Consider the following 17,365-nt stretch of genomic DNA (forward strand, 5'->3'; position numbering starts at 1 on the left):
CCTGGAAAACCATGTGTTTTGGGGATATTTGGTCATTCCTACGCCTCATCTTCTCCATGTACAAAATACTAAAGGGATCTGCTTTGGAATGTATAGTGACCAGCTCTCTTCCTCTCTTCCAGGCTGTACGTCCTGGGAGTCTTTGCAAACTGCCAAGTGCTCCAGTATCAACATAGAGAAGGGAAGGAATCAAGGTGGTAATGCAGGCATGTTCCTCCCTGATGTTTGGTTACAGCATCAAGCATCACCTGGAAAGGCACTGACCTCAGTACAGTGAGTCCTCTGCACTCTCACCAGGTGGGGAACCAGGCCTGACCAAGCCATAAAAGCAGCAAGCCAGCTCAATATATTCTGCAAACTGCTCCACCCCTGAAATGTTCCATGGAGCTTAGCTTGCAAGAGAAGTGCATCTTTCTACAAAAAGGCTGTTGCAGCTCCTCTTGGCTTGGAGTGATGTGGTTATCCGTCCAAGCATGCGGTGAGAGCAGTCACCAGATCAAAGCAGCACACTGCCTTCCTACCCTCCTCTCCCTCAGTCACCAGGGGAATTTCCCCACACTCTCCTGAGCACCAGCCCAGCTCTTTCCTGCTCTTTGATCCTTTCCAAGAGTGATGTCTTGGCTATTAGAGGTAACTCGCTGGGTGAACTGTCTTGCATAACATCATCCCTCAGTATTTGTAGAGCATCTTTCATCTGAGGATCTTGAACCATTTTAGGAATAGAAATCCCTCCAGCCATTCCACCATGTTGTTAGCAGCACATGAAGGTATGATTTGGCTGTGAAAGCTGGCATGGGGTTTACTTACTCACTAGCTCTACCTGTTTGTTCAATGCCACAGTGATGGGACCCCTCACAGCAGACCTTTCTGCTTCCTTCACTGATGACAGCAAATCACACCCACTGGTGTAAGGTATAAATGCACAAATTGCAATGAAAATGGAAACAATGTCTGCATGACTTTGACCCAGTCAGAGAATCTGTGTGTAGGCATTGACATAGCTGTTGCTGCTTGATCCAAATTAGGTACAAATCCTACACTGACAGCATCCATCATTTCTGCATAGTACCTATCATGCTGTCTAAATGCTTCCCAAAATTAGACAAGACAATGCTGCCAGCATCAACACATTTAAAACATGGCTCAAACCAACAAAGTTTTAGAATGTTGCTTTTTCTTCCCCCTCAGGTGGCTGAATGGAAAGGAAAAACAACTTATCCCCTTCTCTAAACACAGCTCACTTATACAAATATATTCCCAGTTAAGCAGAAAACAGAAATGATGTTATGGGACTCAAGAGCCAGACTGCTATTAAGACTTGTGTGTAATGGATGGCTTAGCTCAGAGCTGTGTGCTAAGTAGCAGAGCCCCATTAGTTCCCTTCCTCAAGCAAAGGTCAGTTTTCGCACAAGTAAATCTTCTGACTGGACAGAAGTTTCTCATATCTCTAAAGAGACTCTGAGGAGCAAAGCCTCCCCGCAGGCAATTTATTACATCTTCCCCCGGGTGAACAGAGCAGGGGGCCACCCTGAGAAGGCTGCAATAAATTGTCTGCAGGGAGCCTTGTCTTCCAGCAGAAACAAGGTCTGAGCGGCTGTATTTATACACTGTGGCTGGGTGGGAGGAGGGGGTTTGCAGGGCTGCTGGATTTTGAGATCTTCCTGCTTAGCGTATGCATAGCTGATGCACACCAACCAGCAAAACACATGCTGTACAAATAGATCTGGGTTATGGCACAGTTTCGCTGGACTTTATAGACAGAGCAGCTCATGGGAATCCCTGAAAGCAACTTGGTTGGACTGGGTTGATTAGGCAGGCTTCATATTCTGATATTTTGCTATTGTTTCTACAGCACCCCGGCAGTACAGGGAACTGTAGAAATATGAGTGGGATATGGCTCTTTGTGTCCCCTTATATGTAGCATAAATTGCGTGTGAGCTTGGTGTGGGGAATTACCAGCTCAGTACTGGTAGTGAGAGCAGGTGAGGGAGACAGCATAGCTGGAACGAGCTTAGAGAAGAGATGGCTAGTAACGAGGTTGAGGATGGAGCACCCCAAGATGCTAGAACATCTCAGGGCAGTTCCCTGAACTGTCCTGGGATGATCAAGCTCCATGGCAAAGTGGGGTCCAGCACTGCCCTCCTTGCAGCTCCCCTTGCAGAGGGGTCTGCAGCAGGCCAGGGAAGAACAGACAAGCAGAGCAATTTGTGTATATATGATTTTTCCCCAGCATCTTCTCTTGGGTGCTAGCAGGTGAGATGAAGCATATCAATGGGTGAGACCAAACTCTGCCACTTCTCTCCATCTCCCCTGGCTGCAAAACGGATGTATTTGATAATCTCCTTCGGCCTCTCTCCCCAGTTCCTGTAAACCCTTGTCTCACACCATGGGACAGAGAGAGGGCCGCTCCTTCTCCCTCCTCGGAGGGGAGAGACAGAAGCTGGTGATTCCTCATTCCCTCCCTGGAGCAAAGCAGTGGAGTGCCACATACCCCTCTCTGGTGGGGAAAACTGTGGATGGAGAAACACAGCCCATTACATGCGAGACAAATAAATTGCTCTGGTTAATTTAGTGTGGTTCTATTCCGCTCTTCCTGCCGCAGCAGGCTGCTGTCATCACCACCTCCTAATCTAATTTCTTGGAGAGAAGCGAAGCTGAGTGGAAGTGAGTGGCACACACAACCATGGTGTGCTGGGGTCGCCACGTGAGTTGAGTCGGGGAAGTTGGGAGCAGGATGCCATGAATCTGCACTCCATACAAGTCTGCTGGCTAATGTGGGAGGCAGCAGTCCATTTCAGCAACAAGTTCTAAGGTCCATCTAGCCCTACGAACAATCCATATTAGCAACCACTGTCTCCCTTCCAGGGTCAACTGTTTCCAAATGGTCTTCTGCTTCTTTTATTTTTAACATTAGTCCTTTTCTAATGGAATATGGGTTTAAAGACTGGATATAAAGGAGGGCTGAAAACCTAAAATAGCATACGGCCTCATTAGCAGCTGAAATCTGGTCCAATTCCATTCAGGTAGTCAGGCAAAGCCTTGTAGATGGGAAATGCCTCCTCAACCCTGGCTGCACCAGCCCTGTTTGAAATAATATTCTGAATTTATAGCTGCCCTTGATGCACACAGAGGGGATTCATCAGGTGAAAAGAGGTAGCTACAATGTAGATGCCTACCTCTGAGCAGGGGACTGAGGTCAGAGAAGAGACATAGGTATTTTAGGCTGCAACTTATTGAATTCCAAAGCAGTCATCTAAAATAAGTCAGATGAATTGTTCCTGAAAAGTGCTTATTTCTTTCCAGAGGTTATATGGGGAGACTGCGCTAATTAGCCTGACATAGACCCGTCTACCAGGTGAACATCTCAGGTTTGGTATGGTCAGTCCCATCTCGTGCATCTGCCCCACCTGCCTCGGACCTGGACCCCCACCGGTGCACACAGAGCTATGTTCCTTCAGGTTAAAGGAAGCAACGATACGCATGAGCTTTGTACTCTGTGTTTCAGTGCTGGTCTCTTATTTAAGGCCACTTTGTTCTGTGGTAACTGTGGTAACTTGGCAAAACATCTGGCCTCAATATTGAGAGTCCTGAGCCCCCATGGCTCCCATGCTGACTTTAGCCTAGCCAGTTTGTATGAACACATGCCAGACGTTGCTGGATACAGGCATTCCTTTGTGGGAATCCTGCCAGGCCATAGATACAAACTCTGCCCCACAGGGTATTTGAGTATTAAGGATTTATTTCACATTTTTTTTCCATGCCTTTCTGAAAGAAAAGCCTTTCCACGTGAGAGATGTTCTGATTTAGTGTGACGACTTCTGCAGTGAGTTGTCACTGTTTAGATAGTGGAGCTACTCTGAGAACACATATACTCATTCCTGGGAAAAGATCCACCAGTGAAATGAATTCTATTTGCTGACCTTGTTCATATAAATTAACAGCATGACAAACATCCAGAAGATAAAGAGATCAGACCCATGCTGGTGGTTCCCTGGCTAAGGATTGCTAATCCCACAAGGCCATTGTTTGAAGATGAGAATTCGCTGCAAAGCCTGGCCAACTTGGCTTTCCATGAACAAACAGGGTGTCTATGCCCTGGTCTTCTCTCACCTCAAAGATTTACACAAAGGGAGTAACTTTGCCTTCCCTCTGCCTGTGTGAGTCAGAGCAAAATGCTTCTTTCCCTGCCAAAAATATAACAACCTTTACCTGAACCCCTGCTAGCTCTGTTTTCTTCTGACCTCCTTGTTGCCTAGGTCTCCACACTTTACTTAGGTTCCTGCCCTTTACCATGCAGCTCATGTTGTGAGGTACAGTTTTGCTGTCCTCTTCTGGTCTCAAAACACCACTGTAAAATCAACTAGTCAAGCAATCCCTCCTTCCTTCATCTCCATCCTTTGCTTCTCCTGGACTTTAGCTGTGACTCTCATCTGACTTGGTTTACCTGCACTGTAAACCCTCTGAGGCAGGGAATCAGTTTCACCAACAACTAAGGTGACCAGGGTTTTAAAAAGCCAACCAGGGAAGCTAATTCTAAGATGAGAACTAGCATCACTCCCATCCTGTTGCCAGACATCTCACCTTCCCTGCAAGACACATGGCACTCCCTCTTGCTTTCATGTATGGCTTTAAAGCTATATAAATGGATATTAGCAGAGTCTCATAAAATAATGTTGCACAAGAATAGCCTTGGGCAGTTCACAGCTGCCCAAGCAGTTCTGATTGCTTCCTAGATTCCTATGTTGTTCTCAGTGGCACTAGATGACAATCTGAAGACAGAGAGGCTTCAGTTAGCTGTGCAAATGTACAACGGCAGACACTATTTCTTCAGAACTAATGCTAAGAAAATCCTTATAAAAGCCTCCTTCTTTGATAGAGTGCTGTCAAATTTTTGGTCTTTGATTACGGAAGAGAGTAAAGACACTGGACATCAATGTTCAACAATGTCAAACCCCGAGGAAATGTGTGTCAAAAGATGAAGCTTCAACAGTGTTGCAGAGATTTAAATAAGGGAGGAGAATTTCATGCTGCAAAGCTTGTGAAACTTCCTATTTTCAGCATGGTTTTTCCAAGAAGCCGTTGCTTAAAAAGGCATGCTTTCTTTAAATGTACTTTTAGAGCAATCTAAAAACTACGGCATCTTTGGTGGGCATGCTGCCCATCAACATTGCTGCAGGCATGTTAAGAGTAAAAACAATTTGATGGTCACATAAAAGGTGAAAATGGTTCTTCTGTAGGTTTTCCTCTTCACAAACTACTACTTACTGTTCTTGCCTGAAGCTTCATGTCTTCAGTAGTTACACAGTGTGGTTGAATTGTACATTTACTTTGACTAGGGGGAAAAACCCACATGATTACTAAATCCTGATACAGTAAACAGATTTCTCTGTAATGAACATCTGGCACATCCAGTTACTTGTATTACTATCTCCCCAATTAGGATCCCCAGGACCAACCTTATCTTTCTCAGCTGCAATGCTTGGGAGAGGTAATGCAAGAAAGTTATATGCAAATACAGGCAAGCCTTTACCAATGATATAGTAGGTGTCATGGGTACCCAGTCCCTTAAAAATTAAGACATTTGTGATTAGGTATGGTACAGCATTAATTATCTCTGCTTTCTACCTCATGACAGCAGGGGAGAGGGTGCTTTCTGTTTATGGTATGGATATGGATGGCTCTGCAAGCTGTTGTGCATCACCAGATTATCAAAATAAGACCCCATCTATGGGTGGGTCTCTTCACAACTGTTCCTTCAACCCTTGCTGTAGTTCCCAAGCCAAAACTGAAACTGCTGGGTAACAGATATATGGGGCCTTTCCAACTTCAGCCAGCTGGCTGGAGTCAATTTCTTCTCCAGTTGCCTTCTGCTCAGATCAGATTTGGGGATCGACATGGGAACTCTTTACATGCTGGGAAACCTTTTCAACTTCTTGCCAGCATCTGACATCCACAGGGGAAATAAACAGAAAAGACATGGTAAGCTAATGCCCATTCCTAACTCTTGAGGCATCTGGCCTTCCACTCCAATTCAAATTGTAACTCAGTGTGACAATCCACTCATTACTACCACAAAAAGAGAGTATAAGCCCATACTTAGTCTGGTTTTCACACACGCAGTTTTCAGACACTGAATGCTGACTTTTCCCCTATGGATTTCCCCTATGGATTGTGATTCCAGAACAGGAGAGGTCACTCATTTAGTAACTGTTGTATGGATCCACAGTCCTAAGATGTCTCTTGGCTAAGATCCTGCTAGAATAACTTGTCTCCACTGTGCTGCCAACTTTCATAAAACAATACAGATGGCAATATTTATGCTCATTGAGTGGTCTTTGAAATGAATATGAGAATGGCTAAGTAGCACTGACTTTCACACATTTAGCAGTTCCACTCTTAAATCTGCACTTAGCTGTTGTTCAGTCAGAGATTTTCCTGCTTTCCATGGGGTCTGTGTCCTAGCATGGACTCTTCAATTTGGCCTCTAGGCAAGATGCTTGATAATAGGGCTGCTGTGTGTTTTAATGAGTTAGGCTTTTAATGAGTTAGGGTTTGATGTTTTCTTTTTTTTTTTTTTTTAAATTTGCCTAGAAGTCTAACACTTTGCAGAAGAGCACTAACAGTTTTGTGTAGTTCTAAGCACAGGTGGATTTGGATTGTATACACTGAAAATGTTCAGCTCTGGATCTACCCTTATGGTTTGAAGCACCCAAAAGGTAGACTAAGCTCTTCTCTTGGGAGACAGCAGGCCAATTCTGGAGTCATGAGGCTTTGTGCAGCCTTGATTTGTCCATCCAAGATATATCCACCACTAAATATAGGGACATAACAGAGCAAAGAGTCTCTTTTCTTGAGAAGCCTCCCCTGTAATTGAAGTTAAATGAATGACAATCACTTGGCCAGGAAAAAAAGCTTCACTCAAGAAGAAACTCAAAAGTAGGTCTTCATTTTTTTGTGGGTACTGTGGAATGAATGAGAGTGATGTCAGATGTAATATAACACTGGAGTGGAAAGGCTAACAGAAAGACAGAGTAACACTGCACTGGCTAGTTCTAGACATGAGCTATCCATTAAAAGTAAGTTAAAACCCTCAACTTAATTTTGCACATATGCCATCCCAAACGCCAGCCTTTCTCTGGGTGTTTAAAAGCTGCAAGAGCAAATTTGTCTTCTCAGAAAGTATCTCCCTTGGAGGCAAAGACACTGTGTACCCAAGAGCACCGGCAGCTTCTAGTGGCTTTCAAACACTGACAGTTCCTTGCAAAATACCCAGATGAAGAGAAATTCTCCTAAACTGCCATAATCTTTGTTAAAACCTTTCTAATGTGGTCCGGTCCAGTCTATGAATATGTTCTATGCCCATGCAGAAGCCAACTGATGGCCATAAAATGCCATCATTTGCTATTTGCAGGTAATTCATTATACCATTATGTGGTTGAGTCCAGAAGGCAAATACGACACAGCTATACTGGGATTAATTTGGTCCCTGACATAACGCACACCCTGGGCACAATCCAGAGGAAATGGATGGCTTGCCAGCAAGGAAGCAAGTGTTTTCCCTCCAGGTGGCTGGCTCAGGTTTGTTATCCTGGCAGAAAGAGGTCTTTGTTCTGCAGCCCTACCCAGCTTGGACTTCCCAGGAGTTCAAAACCCACAAATAAAAATGTAAAGACATAATATCTGATCTTGCCCTCACACAAGGTTTCTCTGTGGGCAGCTATGGGTGTTAGTGTGGCTACTACTTATTTACACTTGTGTGAGAAGAGTTTTCAAAGCCAATGAGCTCAAAGAAACCTCTGTAAAAGTATTTGTTTGTCCATAGGTGTTCCTACAGTGCGAGAAACTGACAGCCTCATTTCCTGGCCCCTAGGGAACAGGTTGTCTGTAGCTGTATCCCATGGGAAGGGCTTGCCATCATGCACTTACCTGACACAAAAGTACAAAACAACCGGTCCTGACTTTTTGGGGAAGTCATGTTCCAGCACCCGGCGGTCCAGCTGAAGCCAGTTCAAGTGTCCCCTGTCAAGAGAAGAAACAGTTTTGAGCCCAGCACCAAAGAGTTTTCTCGCTACTCAAGGCAATGAGTTCTGAGGTGTTACAAAAGATGAACTGAAGCACATGCTATTTGCCCTCGGCTATTGCATGATATTTGAAAAACACACAATAAATGTTTGAGGAGTGGAGGCGATATCATTCTGGCAACATTTCAGTCTGGGAATCGAACTGCTAAAGTTCAATCTGTCAGGGTGAAAGCTGGCAGCACTGAGCAGGCAGGACAGCCCAAAATCTCATGAGCTTCACCTTTTTATTACAGCCCCCTGGAGCAGTCGTATCATTAAAAGTCTGTCAAGATTTTCATTAGAAATCCTTATTGTTAAGAGTTTCCACAACACCTGCAATATTTCACTCAAGGCTAAATCTGACTCTACAGCCTCAGACAGTTTATTTACCACCCACGTGCCTGCAATAGCCTCTCTAGGTTTGCCCAGCCTTCGTTTTTCCTCCTTCAGAGAGCTCCTGAAAAACAGCTGCTCCATGAAGCGTTCCAGCTCCAATTACCACATGCTGCTTTTATTTTGCCTAGATGGTACCTGTCGCTATTATTTTCTCCTATAATTTATCCATTCTTGCCTTGCTGCTGGAAGCTTTCCTGGGCAGGAGCTCTGTTCTTTGTCACGTTCCCCACACTGTAGAGTGCTGTGTGCGCGTGAGAGGTATTTTATAAATACCATTATTTGTATTACAGGGACATCTCACTCGCCAGCTGAGATAAAGGCCCCATTAAATTAGGCACTGTGGAAATACATAGGGTAAAATTCAGGGCCCACTGAAGCCAGCTGGAATTTTGCCGTTGCCTTCAGTGATGCTGGGGCTGCATCCTGTGAGCGTGTTGCTATTGATTTCAGTCAGACCAGATTTCACCCAGAAGGAGAGGCAACCCTTGCCTTCAGTACTCTGCTGTCTGGACAAGCAAGGGGAGAGAGAACTGAAAAGATTTTGGGGACAACCTTGCAGCAAATAAAGCAGGAAATGGAACTCAGATGTCCTGAGCTCTATTCCACTGCTTATTCGCCAGCTCATGCTAATCCTCAAGAATAATTCTTCCTTCCATGGGGGGGGGAAAGGCTTGGTCTAAAAAAAAGGGATAAATTAAGTTTTAAGGTTGCCACAAGTCTTAGCAATGTACCTCATCAGCAAACATACTCAGCTTTCACAAGGGTCTGTCCGTTACTCCTTAGCAGTGTGTGTGGTTTGGGCAACTGAGAAGAGATCTAAGAGATTCAAAATTACTTGTGAGTTCCACTCATCACTCCAGTGGGTTCAGGATCAGACATTTGTAAAGAAGCTATCTCACCTCAAATTTTGCCATATAGAAGTCAGGCATTCAGTTTAAGCAGCCTTTGCATTTGTTTTGCAAGAGTACCAAGTCTCAACTAGGTACAAGTGATACATGTGGAGTTGGGGACTTTTCAAACTCATCCCTGGACATCTTTTGGTGTACAAAAAGGATCAAACCCTTTTTTATCCCCTGCTCTAGACACCTGTATGTTTCTCTCCAAGATATTTTAACTTTTAGCCATTTTTTTCTCTAGATAAAGTTTTTAAATAAGTTTTTTCTCATTTTTTTCTCTATGTAAAGGGCAGCCTGAGCTGTGTATTAGAGGCACAGACTTACTAGCAGCATGGCTACTGGAAAGGGGTGACATAATGCAGAATTTCAAGCCCAACTAGTCATTTCATATGTCTCTCTTTCAGTACGTGGCCTGAGGGAAAGTCTGCCCAGCCTGGGACAGTGCTGTGCAGTGATACTGCCCAGGATCGGGGTGAGGATAGCCATAGTAATGAGGCTGGGTGTATGGGCTAACTGGTCTTGGTCTCAGCAGGCTGCGTAGCTGGGCACGCAGTATGACGGGGTCTCCTGTCATTTCTGCTGCTGGGATGCAGTCACCCAGTGCTAGTGCAGATCCCTGCATTGTGCCCTGTTGTTCAGCACGGATACGTACTTTCACAAGGCTTGGTTTTTAGAAGACAGATGCTCCAGGCTGTCAGAAAATAAGCCCTACTGAAAGATTCTCAGCCTGGGCACCCAAAAATCAGAGGCCTTCACATGTCCTGCTGCATCCCCTTTCTTGAAATCTGTCCTTTTTCCTATTTTTTTTTTTGTCCTGAAGTGCTGTTATGTTTCTTTTAACAGGACTCAGAAAGGCTGAAATTAACAGTATGCATGGTGATTGAAACTAGACATGCTTACCCATTCCTAGCCGAAGTACAAAATGAGCATTTAACCATGTAGGCCAAAGTACAAAACCCTGTCAGAGCAAGGAAAAGCCACACTAAGCCTGACATCCTATCCTGAACCTGTCCAGCTGCATTTGTATCACCAAAGTAGCAACCACCAGCAGCTGATGGCATTACACACCGGTTCCCACCGAGACTTATTTGTTGACAATGAACTTACTGTCTAACTCTATGTTTATTCAACAGAAATGTCTGGGTTTGCCTAACATGTACAACGAAGGGTTGAGAAGCCATGGTGCACAGAACAATAATTCACTTCAAGGTATTTCTTATTTTGAAAAGACTTGCTCCTTTAACTGCATTTTGACTTGAGAAACTGTTCGATATGATCAGTATGAAAAGAATATATGCATATACATATGCATACCAGGTTACACATTTATGTTGCACAAGTACATGGTTGTGCATACTGAATAACACATTTAATTGCCACTGAGTTTTTGGGTTGAAGAGTTTCATTACTCTCACCTGCATGGAGCTTAAATCCAAAGCTCCTTCAGAGGAGGAAGGTCACTTAAATCACTGCCAGGAGCTAACTGCTCACTGTACTCAATTACCACTTACAATCTTTCATCACTGAAGGCTTCTGCACTGCAGATTGTCACCTTACTCCTTGTTTTCAAGCGTGCATGTGTGGCATGTAGAGAACAGCAGCAGTGAACAGTCACTGGCATCCGCCTGTGAATGTGGTCTATCAGGGAGCCAAACTCCAATGCTGTTTTACACCACAAAGTGCTTTGCTCTGGAAGCTGTCTTCCTGTCTTCAGCAGAACTATTCATGGAGCACAATCCCATGTAAGACAGAGAAAAGTATGGGCATATAACCCTAGGCATGTAGTAATCCTGACAGTTTTCATGGACCAATTTAGGCAGCTTGCACTGGGATCCCATTGATACATGCTTATGTCTAGCTGGATTTCCTTCACGGTTCAATTTAGAGACACAAAGTAGCTTTTGTTTCATTATCACTATTGAGTTGTTCATTTGAGTATTTGTATCAGTGTATTCACACAAAATGGTGCAAACAGTTTTGGGTGACCTGTAGGAAGGTTGAATATCGGAAGCCAGATCATTTTTCTCTGTTGGTTGTACTCATGTTGGCAGTTAAACTGGTGTGTCAATAACAAACACATAATAGCTTTTAGGAAAAGAAACTGGGTCCATTTAGGTCACAGACGAAGTATAGATTTTGGTGCCCAGGGTTCATACTGTCGATTGCCATGCAGTAGTTCTGTGTTCTTTTATCAGGGCTTTCAGGAAAGAGTGGTACATCAATGAATACTTTGCCTCCAGGTGGTTCTGTTTATACAGTTTTACTGGTTAGTGTCCAGTTTTCTGAAAAGTGGATCCACATTGATTTGTGTTATAAAGGTATTCAGACCAATAAACCTACTCATGCCCTTTCAGTGTCAAACTCATGTTGAATTGAATGGACATTGACAAAGACCAATTCGCATAATAGAAACCATATAAACTATTTTACATTTCCATCAATCACGACAGAAACAAAAACCCCCTTAAACTCACAGATTTTCTTGTTTAAGGTCTTAACCCTTCAACAGAAACACTTTTGAAGGGTCTCAAGGAGCTATATGAGTTTAACTGCACAGATTTTGCAAAACAGCGGACTTGGTGACAAAGGAACTGGTCTAACGCCAGAACAGGACATTATTCTGAGAGCTGCACCCTTCATTGGACTGGCTGTTCAACCAGGACATGGGACACCTGGCCCCTCATCTTGGCTCTGCCACATGGCTGCAGGGTGGGAATAGGCTTCCCCCCACTTCGCAGAGATGAGAGAGTATTCCAGGGAAGAGTAGTACCCTGCTCTTCCCTTGCCTTGCCCTTGGCCATAGGATCCTGGGCTGAGCAAGGGCACTCTCTGTCATTACCTTATCACATTAGTACAGTCTCTAGCACAAACATAACACAAATAATGTGGACTCCAATGCCTTGCAGTTTTTATCCTATATATTAACTAGCTGAAGAAGCTGCTCTGCAGGTTCTCCTCTGGCGAGGGAGCAAAAGGGTTTGGATCAGCTTTTGGTTGGACCCACAGAGAGGGGGAGCTGTGGGATGCAAAAGTTGGTAGTTCTCCATGGAGCAGGTGACTCACGTCTAAGGACAAGTAAAGGATGTGGAAAACCTGCCCGTGGCCCAGATGGGGCATCTGCAATGAACAGAAGGGTAATCCTGACCACTTGCTCTCAATGAATGCTGGAAGAGCTGATGCCAAGGGAAAGGGCGGTTAGCGGAGATTCATAATCAGCTGAACTAAAAAAAAAAAAGCCCTTTCCCCATTCCTTTTCACCCTGAATCAACCAGCATATAGCTATTCTGGCTTCATGTGAAGCTTGGCCCCACGTGCTGTACAGGGACACCCTTTTGACCTGTTCTCTCCCACAGTTAATGGCTCACACCATAAAGCGTTCCTATGATCATTAAAATAGGAGGCGTTATTCTCTCCTCCATAATAGTCTGACAATCTAATTTTAGTCATGCTGAATGCAGTAATGACCCTATATTATCACAAGAAACTATTAAGTTGCCAACGCAAAGGTTGTTCCTATTGATTTTCTTCTTAGGTTGTCATGATAGAGCACAACTAATGAATGGAAATCCCCAGTCCAAACCATTTCTAAATAAATTACTCTCACAGAGCTTTTACTCTTAAATAGAAGAATTGATTTAATACTTTAGTGGCTTTTCTTCTTTCTAAACTTGCAATTTAGCCAACCCCAGACTACATTTATGAACCAGGCTTGTTCTGTTTTAGCTGGTTATGAGTTCCCTTCAAGTAAGGCACATGGAAACTCAGCGAAGAGTGAAGTGAAGGAAATCCCTGAGGGCCTGCGTCACAGAATTAAAGGGTTTATTTTTGTGTGCCTGGTCTGTATCAGCTATAGGGCTGTGTCAGGTGCTCTGCAAACACACATTAAGAGACTGGTTTTCCTACTTTTTGAAGAAAGGATTTTTTTAAAACTTCCATTTCACATTGCAGGTTAAGATCTGTGGTACAGACAGCCCAGCTTATCTTCTGAAAGTGACATGGGACGTCTATTTGCAAGACCCAGCCCAACCCCCCAGGTATATTTTTTTGGCTGTATTCAGTCAAATAAAACAATTGCTGTTTGCGCCAACTCTATGAAAAGCTTTTTACAACTGAAGAGGAGATATTTTTGTCAAGGTTATTTTCACAGCACTGAAGAAGCCTCAGTGCAAAGGTCAGACTCACTATGGGACAGCAGAAGAGCTGCAGACCAAGCTTCATATCAGCTAGGACTTACTGGCATGTTTCTGGGTTGCGTTTACTAGATTTAATGAGGGTGTTCACAAATTTTTCATCTGGGCTGGCTGAGCATCTCCTAAAATGCTCCCTGCTCCATTCTGACTACAGGTCAAGAGGGTGACCAAGTGAGTGGGTGCCGTCACCTCACCCTTTGAAATCCCATCTAGACAGTGCGCATCCATCTGCATCTGCTGCACATCTTTGAGCACTTCCTCGACAGCCTCTGTCAGCTTCTCGTGCTTCCTCCCATCACTAACCCAGATCTTTGCTCATGCTGCTCTGTGTTAAACCTGGAAGCCCCAGGGGAGGCTGGGCTCTCTCTAATTGCTGACACCTCCTCATTAGCTTCCCTTGCACTCCCAGGGGAGCCCTGTGCCCACTCAGCTGAGCTGAGAGCTGGGACTTGCTCAGCTGCTATCTGGTTGCAGTCTGACATGTGTTTCTTGTTTTTAACCTGTGCTGCTAGGGAACATTTTCATCTCTTAGTCTGCTTTGGCTTCCCTGCATGGCTTTCCTGCACCCCTCAGGCAGCACCCAGAGTAACTTGCTCTCTCCAATAGAAAATAACACCTTGGTGAGGAGCAATATCCTCCTCCTGCTTTATAAATTGCCACTGCCTCCTGCTGTTCCTCTTTTGAGGACCAGTATCATTAATTTCTGTTGGGTTGGAGATCTCCTACAGGGCTGAGCTGCTCATCTCAGTGAGATGGGATGGATTCTGGGATCTCCTCTGATTTGGGTGCTGCTTCTGTACGTGTCTGATGCTGAGAATTCCTCCATCCTGGGAGTTGGGTCCTGAGATGGCCTCAGGCTGCCCAAGGCAGGCACTTGCCAAAGGAACTGGCTCTAGAGGGGCGATCGCTGCTGAGATGAATGTAGATATGTTTGTGCAATTATCCAGCAGCCTCTGATTACCTGATCCCAAATCATTATTCCAGCAGATAATTTACATTTCCCTGCCCCTTGAGCAGGAGTGTGGACCTGGCTTATTACAGCAACGCTGCTGACTCAGCTGTTCTGGGAACACAGCATTGGCTTGAAAATCTGGGGTTTTTTAAAACAATATAGGTGCGGGAAGCCTATTCCTGATTAATATATATAAAAAAAAGCCCCCTCTTGCGAACCAAGGTGGAGTATGGTGGGTGCGCATACAAGACATAGTCCATATGCTGAGGACTGTCTAACTACAGAGAGAAAACAGGCAGCTGGAAAAAAGTACCAGGGACTGTGCAGGAGGACTGAGAGGTCACAGACTAGGACTAATCATAGCATTTGGCAGAACTTTAATGTTTCTCCAGTGCTAATTTTATACTTGCCTTTTAAACAGTGGGCAGAAATGACCTGTCTTGAGACAAAAGCTCAAATTTTGTGGTAATACTAGGACTCTAGGAGCTGGGGTTCAAGAAGAACAACCAACATTGCCTGAGGTGACTGCAGTGTCAGGGTCCCATCCTTTGGTTTAGCTCAGCCATAAGGCTGTTGTGTGATTCCTGGAAAGGTCAAATCCTTTCCACAGTGGAAATTTTATATTTAAAAATGCTTTTCGTTCATGTTAAATTCAGCAATTCCTTCCTTTCCCACACTTTCTTCTTTCCCTTTTTTAAGAAACTCTAATCTGGGATCTAAAACATCAGAAATAATAGAATAATTTTGTGAGGTTGTTTTTTTATTTCTTTTCTTGAAATAATTTAGCATTAGTTTTAAGCCTGCATGAGTGAATAAATGGATTAACACTTTAATTGAACAGTTCCACCAATCTGGTAATAATTTTGAACTAGCGAGTGGATCTTAAGTCCATGAGAGCTTAAGCTAACCTTTTACCAATGCCAGATGACACCAACTCTTTGAACATGGGATTAGGAAGGGATTGTTACTGCCTTTATACACCTCTGGCCATGCTTAATTTCCCATGAGAGGCCTGCAGCCCCCTGAAGAAGAGGCAGTACAAGACAGACTCTGATGTGAGGTCCATGCCACCCTAGACCTTGGTCTAGGACCTTGGGGTACACAGGTCTTCTACACTGGTCATTTTGCTTAGGACAAAACCGCCAAGGTTTCCTGTGATCTAAGAGTTGCCTCTTAGGTCTTTGATTTCTTGCACTTACGTTTCATCTGTGAATGCAATTCCAAAGTACTCCTTCTCCTTCAGGTTGAAATGAGATGCCACCAAGTCAAGCAACTCCTTGGCCAAAAGCTTTGGCTGGAAAACAAGAATGAAAGACAGTGATTAATGAGAACTTGGATAGAACTGCACTGTGCTTCTGGAGGGAAACGCTATCCTTGAAGGTATCCCACTGCTGTTGCTTTTATGTTCCCTCTGGTGTTTGAGCCAAATCTGCAAGCAACATTAGCTGCTTGAAATGAGCAATAGTCTCCCTCCCAGGTGCTCCTAGGTACTAAAAACCTGTCGATTCTGACCTCTTCATTGCTTAATGTCTCTGCAGACAGATGACCTGCCACCTGCCAGTGTTTAGATCTACCATGACCAGCTAACTCATGCCTCTCTGATAATTTTAGTTGTTAAAGCTTTTTATCAAGGACCTTTGCAAACACATTTCAGACACCCACTCTCACACACAGAGCACAGATATATGCTCATAACACTAAGAAAATACATAGTGCCAAAAGATAGGATGTGACAGGACCAAATGAGAAGTAAATTACAGAACAAAATAGTTTCCCATTCAGTATTGCTTGTCATTTAGAGATAAGGATATATCCTCAAATTTAGGCACTTGGAAGGAAAGAGAGTAACACACACTTTCAAAATACCCTTTGTAAAAGCATAAAAGCCAAGCTCAGAGAAACTATTCATTCCATACAGAGGACAGTGCATGACCATCTTTTCTGCAAAACCTTATTTGACTCTTAAGTCTAATGCGTCCTCCTGCCTCTATGAATTTTCACCAGCTCTGCTGAGCTCCTGTGTTTCCTACTGGACTATTGAAGTCTTGGCCATTACAGAGCTCTTGTCTTGACTGTCACTGGTAGAAAACAGGGGTACAAAGGATCCAGGTAGATGCAGCCTGTGATCCCACAGCCTGTAATAGCCCCGGATCCCAGAGCTGCAATGGTTACAGCAGCATTGGCACAGCTGGGGTGAGAGATCCCAACAATGTTCCCTGGTGACTGCTCATAAGGATTTGGTCTACAAATCTCTGTGCTGCAAGCCTCGGTGAAAATAAAGCTGTCTGCAGGCTTGACTGCCCCAATGAGTCTACCAAGCAGCTGAGTCAGAGTTACCCCAGATGTGAACCTGTTAAATGGAGATGAAATGATGATGCTGTGCAGAAAATGGATGGTGGGGACCTGAGAATCCTGCTGTCCTATTTGGCTGCTCTGTCCTGTAAATACAAACATAGCTTGTATTGAACCCCCCCCCCCCCCCCCATTTGTACTTAACTCCCAAACAGATTTGTAAGTTTCTCAACCTCTCTCTAAAGATGTCCATAAACCTAGTACTGTCATAGTATCTGACACAGCTGAAACAAATTTGAAGTATAATTCCCTGGCATTCATGTGAGCATTACACTGTCCTCCACCCGCCCATCTCCCTGCTATGTCCTAGTGCAGTTACCAGCAATGTCCGTACGGTTCCTTTGTGCACCCAACACAAGGGTGGTTTCTCAGTCATGCCAGCAGAGAAAGAAGCAATAGCCATGCCTAAAGCAGCACTAGCTTAAAGCAGCATCCGAATACGAGATAAGTTGCTATGTAGGAGGAACAACCTGGCAGATAACAAATAGGTGGGATGCAGCTAGTTTCATTTTAACTCCC

The 17,365-nt window shown here is 44.3% G+C and overlaps 1 protein-coding gene across 6 annotated transcripts in view; it reads right to left on the reverse strand.

Annotated features, from left to right (window-relative positions):
* FRMD4A (FERM domain containing 4A) overlaps window positions 1–17,365 on the reverse strand; it is a 384,064-nt gene that overhangs the window by 85,990 nt on the left and 280,709 nt on the right. For all 6 annotated transcript variants that reach the window (XM_049814079.1, XM_049814080.1, XM_049814081.1 and 3 more), the window contains 2 exons: window positions 15,694–15,788; window positions 7,927–8,019 (listed from right to left, as the gene is read on the reverse strand). In XM_049814079.1, the coding sequence (XP_049670036.1) occupies window positions 7,927–8,019; window positions 15,694–15,788 (188 nt within the window). The remainder of the gene's footprint in view (window positions 1–7,926; window positions 8,020–15,693; window positions 15,789–17,365) is intronic.

Source organism: Accipiter gentilis, chromosome 11 (assembly GCF_929443795.1).
Source record: "Accipiter gentilis chromosome 11, bAccGen1.1, whole genome shotgun sequence".
NCBI lineage: Eukaryota > Metazoa > Chordata > Aves > Accipitriformes > Accipitridae > Astur > Astur gentilis.